The following is a 5,000-nucleotide window of genomic DNA, read 5'->3' on the forward strand; positions in this document are numbered from 1 at the left end:
CACAGATTCACAAATACAAACAATGATTCACAAACACAAAGATTCACAAATACAAACACAGATTCACAAACACAAAGATTCACAAATACAAACAGAGATTCACAAATACAAAGATTCACAAATACAAACACAGATTCACAAATACAAACAATGATTCACAAACACAAAGATTCACAAATACAAACACAGATTCACAAATACAAACACAGATTCACAAACACAAAGATTCACAAATACAAACACAGATTCACAAATACAAACACGGATTCACAAATACAAACACAGATTCACAAATAGAAAGATTCACAAATACAAACACAGATTCACAAATACAAACACAGATTCACAAATAGAAAGATTCACAAATACAAACACAGATTCACAAACACACAGATTCACAAATACAAACACAGATTCACAAATACAAACAGATTCACAAACACAGATTCACAAATACAAACACAAAGATTCACAAATACAAACACAAAGATTTACAAATACAAACACAAAGATTCACAAATACAAACACAGATTCACAAATACAAACACAAAGATTCACAAAAACCTTCCAATGCACATAAATCAATTACGATTTATATAAATGTAAAAGAAAAATCACAAATATATTTCTGTTTCTATGTGTTTGTGCATCACACTGCATTTGTTTGTGGATCGCTCCTCGTGTGTGTGTGTGTGTGTGCGTGTGTGTGTGTGTGTTGTGAGGCTCAACACAGACCTATCTGTAGCCAATCAAATGTCGCCCTCATTTTCAACCAATCACATGAGCGTCATACGCTCCATTCGTGCCTTTTTAGGGGCGTGGCTTATCTCCATGGAAACATTTAGAACTTCGGTCATCCACCGTGGAAGAAATAACCACTAGTTCTGCTTTAAACTGGTTGTGGACATCCCATAAACCTCGGAACATCTAACGCCCTCGTGTCTGGGTTCACAACATTTATATCATATATATATATATATAGTTATAGATACATTAATTGTGTATCCCTCTGCAAATTGCGCAACTGTAACGCTGGCAGCCTCGTGGGGAGGGGAGGGGAGGGGGGGAGATGCGCTCATGTGATTGGTTGAAAATGAGGGCGCCATCTGATTGGCTACAGAGGTCTGTTAAAAAAAACGCATTTGCGAATCCAGCCACCAGGGGGAGTCTCACACACACACACACAAGAGGAGCAATCCACAAACAAATGCATACAAATCCACAAACAAAAAGAAGAATTCACACAGAAATGCAGAAATGTATGATTTATATAAATTGTAATTTATTTATGTGTGCATTGTAATGTATTTGTGAGTTATTGAGACTGATCTGACCCCGTAGACTCTCGGCCGTCCTCAATCTGAGGACCACGTGATGTTCTCTAAGGTTCTAAAAGGTTCTGCGTTGGCCGGGAATCGAACCCGGGTCAACTGCTTGGAAGGCAGCTATGCTCACCACTATACCACCAACGCTGTGTGTCAACATCTGGATCTCTCTCTTGTTGGCCTCTCCTTCCCCCTTTTCTTCCCCCTCTTTCCCCACTCCTGCTCTCTTTCTCTCTCTCCTCCCCCTCTCTCTCCTCCCTCTCTCCCTCCTCCCCCTCTCTCCCTCCTCCCCCTCTCTCCCTCCTCCCTCTCTCCCTCCTCCCCCTCTCTCCCTCCTCCCTCTCTCCCTCCTCCCTCTCTCTCTCCTCCCTCCCTCCCTCTGTAGACCGCCCAGTTGCAGCGTGTGTGTGACAAGAAGAGTGTGTGTGTGCGTGAGCTGCAGCGCAGTCAGGAGTGTGTGTTGACTCGTGTGGAGGAGAGCGTGAGGAGGAGGGAGGAGGCGTGGAGCAGCCGGCACACACACACCGTGACACGCCTACAGAAGGAGCTGCAGGTAACACACACACACACACACACACACAGACCGTGACACGCCTACAGAAGGAGCTGCAGGCAACACACACACATACACACACACACACACACACACACACACACACACATGTCTTGTTGAGTCAGCAGAAGGTGAAGATGAAAGAAAAGAGGAAACATTGTGTCGTTAAAGTGAAACAATATTAAATCATAAAAGTTCATCTTCCTTTCTCTCTCTCTCTCTCTCTCTCTCTCAGCTTTGTCGCTCTCAGTACAACTCCCTCCGCGATCGCGCCTCCTCCCTGGAGCTGCGTGGTTCCTCCCTGACCTCCGACCTCTCCCTCAGCAAGGGGGAGGCGGCCTCCTTCCTGTCGGCGTGCGCCCTGCTGGCCGGCGCCCTGGTGCACGCCCACCGGCGCCTCGGGGCGCTCTCCGAGCAGAAGGCGCTGCTGTGCCGGCGTCTGGCGGAGAGGGAGGCGCTGGAGGAGGAGGTGAGGAGGCTGGCTGGCGCTCTGGGGGGCGAGGAAGACGAAGAGGGGGATGAAGAGAAGGAGGAGAGGAGGGGGAGGATGGCGGCGAGGCGCTGGAGGAGGAGCGTGCGCGCGGTGCTGGCGGTGACGAGGTGGCGCGCGCTGGCCGAACGCACCACGGTGTTGTTTCGCCTGGAGACGGGCGTGTGCGTCTGTGCAGGGGTCGCCACGACAACACAGGAGGGTCAGGAGGCACGGAGACCAGGTGGGTGGGCTCTTCTGAGGACCACGTGATGTTCTCTAAGGTTCTAAAAGGTTCTGCGTTGGCCGGGAATCGAACCCGGGTCAACTGCTTGGAAGGCAGCTATGCTCACCACTATACCACCAACGCTGTGTGTCAACATCTGGATCTCTCTGTATTCTGCTCTCCTCCCTCCTCCCCTTCTGCTCCTTTTCTTCCTCCTAACTTTCTTCTTCTCCCTCTTAACTTTCTTCTTCCTCTTAACTTTCTACTTCTTCCTCCTAACTTTCTTCTTCCTCTTAACTTTCTACTTCTTCCTCTTAACTTTCTACTTCTTCCTCCTAACTTTCTTCTTCTTCCTCTTAACTTTCTTCTTCCTCCTCCTAACTTTCTTCTTCTTCCTCTTAACTTTCTTCTTCTTCCTCCTAACTTTCTACTTCTTCCTCTTAACTTTCTTCTTCTTCCTCCTAACTTTCTTCTTCTTCCTCTTAACTTTCTTCTTCTCCCTCTTAACTTTCTTCTTCCTCTTAACTTTCTACTTCTTCCTCCTAACTTTCTTCTTCCTCTTAACTTTCTACTTCTTCCTCTTAACTTTCTTCTTCTTCCTCCTAACTTTCTTCTTCTTCCTCTTAACTTTCTTCTTCATCTTAACTTTCTACTTCTTCCTCTTAACTTTCTACTTCTTCCTCTTAACTTTCTACTTCTTCCTCCTAACTTTCTTCTTCTTCCTCCTAACTTTCTTCTTCTTCCTCCTAACTTTCTTCTTCCTCTTAACTTTCTTCTTCTCCCTCTTAACTTTCTTCTTCTTCCTCTTAACTTTCTACTTCTTCCTCTTAACTTTCTTCTTCCTCCTCCTAACTTTCTACTTCTTCCTCTTAACTTTCTTTTTCTTCCTCTTAACTTTCTTCTTCTCCCTCTTAACTTTCTACTTCTTCTGCTCCTTTTCTTCCTCCTAACTTTCTTCTTCTCCCTCTTAACTTTCTTCCTCCTCTTAACTTTCTTCTTCCTCTTAACTTTCTTCTTCCTCTTAACTTTCTTTTTCTTCCTCTTAACTTTCTTCTTCTTCATCCTAACTTTCTTCTTCCTCTTAACTTTCTTTTTCTTCCTCTTAACTTTCTTCTTCTTCATCCTAACTTTCTTCTTCCTCTTAACTTTCTTCTTCTTCATCCTAACTTTCTTCTTCCTATCCTTCTTCCTCTTCCTTTCTTCTTCCTAACTTTCTTCTTCCTCCTAAAGTTCTTCTTCTTCCTCTTCCTAACTATCCTCCTCCTCTTCCTTCTCCTAAAGTTATTCTTCCTCCTCTTCCTAACTTCCTTTTTCTTCTTCCTCCTAATTTTCTTCTTCTTCCTGTCCTTCAAATCTGAGGACCACGTGATGTTCTCTAAGGTTCTAAAAGGTTCTGCGTTGGCCGGGAATCGAACCCGGGTCAACTGCTTGGAAGGCAGCTATGCTCACCACTATACCACCAACGCTGTGTGTCAACATCTGGATCTCTCTGTATTCTGCTCTCCTCCCTCCTCCCCTTCTGCTCCTTTTCTTCCTCCTAACTTTCTTCTTCTCCCTCTTAACTTTCTTCTTCCTCTTAACTTTCTACTTCTTCCTCCTAACTTTCTTCTTCCTCTTAACTTTCTACTTCTTCCTCTTAACTTTCTACTTCTTCCTCCTAACTTTCTTCTTCTTCCTCTTAACTTTCTTCTTCCTCCTCCTAACTTTCTTCTTCTTCCTCTTAACTTTCTTCTTCTTCCTCCTAACTTTCTACTTCTTCCTCTTAACTTTCTTCTTCTTCCTCCTAACTTTCTTCTTCTTCCTCTTAACTTTCTACTTCTTCCTCTTAACTTTCTTCTTCTTCCTCTTAACTTTCTTCTTCTCCCTCTTAACTTTCTTCTTCCTCTTAACTTTCTACTTCTTCCTCCTAACTTTCTTCTTCCTCTTAACTTTCTACTTCTTCCTCTTAACTTTCTTCTTCTTCCTCCTAACTTTCTTCTTCTTCCTCTTAACTTTCTTCTTCCTCTTAACTTTCTACTTCTTCCTCCTAACTTTCTTCTTCCTCTTAACTTTCTACTTCTTCCTCTTAACTTTCTTCTTCTTCCTCCTAACTTTCTTCTTCTTCCTCTTAACTTTCTTCTTCCTCCTCCTAACTTTCTTCTTCTCCCTCTTAACTTTCTTCTTCTTCCTCTTAACTTTCTACTTCTTCCTCTTAACTTTCTTCTTCTCCCTCTTAACTTTCTTCTTCTTCCTCTTAACTTTCTTCTTCCTCCTCCTAACTTTCTACTTCTTCCTCTTAACTTTCTTCTTCTTCCTCTTAACTTTCTTCTTCTCCCTCTTAACTTTCTACTTCTTCCTCTTCACTTTCTTCTTCTTCCTCTTAACTTTCTTCTTCTTCATCCTAACTTTCTTCTTCCTCTTAACTTTCTTCTTCTTCCTCTTAACTT

At 43.4% G+C, this 5,000-nt stretch overlaps 1 protein-coding gene and 3 non-coding genes across 4 annotated transcripts in view; 1 reads left to right on the top strand and 3 right to left on the bottom strand.

The window, feature by feature from the left end:
• LOC117748084 (coiled-coil domain-containing protein 171) overlaps positions 1-5,000 on the top strand; it is a 24,952-nt gene that overhangs the window by 13,940 nt on the left and 6,012 nt on the right. Inside the window, exons 14-15 of the mRNA XM_034557706.1 lie at positions 1,712-1,879; positions 2,115-2,592. Of these exons, the coding sequence (XP_034413597.1) occupies positions 1,712-1,879; positions 2,115-2,592 (646 nt within the window). The remainder of the gene's footprint in view (positions 1-1,711; positions 1,880-2,114; positions 2,593-5,000) is intronic.
• Positions 1,402-1,473, bottom strand: trnag-ucc. Its single transcript has one exon. It is a non-coding gene; the product is annotated as a tRNA-Gly (tRNA).
• Positions 2,647-2,718, bottom strand: trnag-ucc. Its single transcript has one exon. It is a non-coding gene; the product is annotated as a tRNA-Gly (tRNA).
• On the bottom strand, positions 3,969-4,040 carry trnag-ucc. The gene has a single exon. It is a non-coding gene; the product is annotated as a tRNA-Gly (tRNA).

The sequence above is a fragment of the Cyclopterus lumpus genome, chromosome 18 (genome assembly GCF_009769545.1).
Source record: "Cyclopterus lumpus isolate fCycLum1 chromosome 18, fCycLum1.pri, whole genome shotgun sequence".
NCBI classification, from domain to species: Eukaryota; Metazoa; Chordata; class Actinopteri; order Perciformes; family Cyclopteridae; genus Cyclopterus; species Cyclopterus lumpus.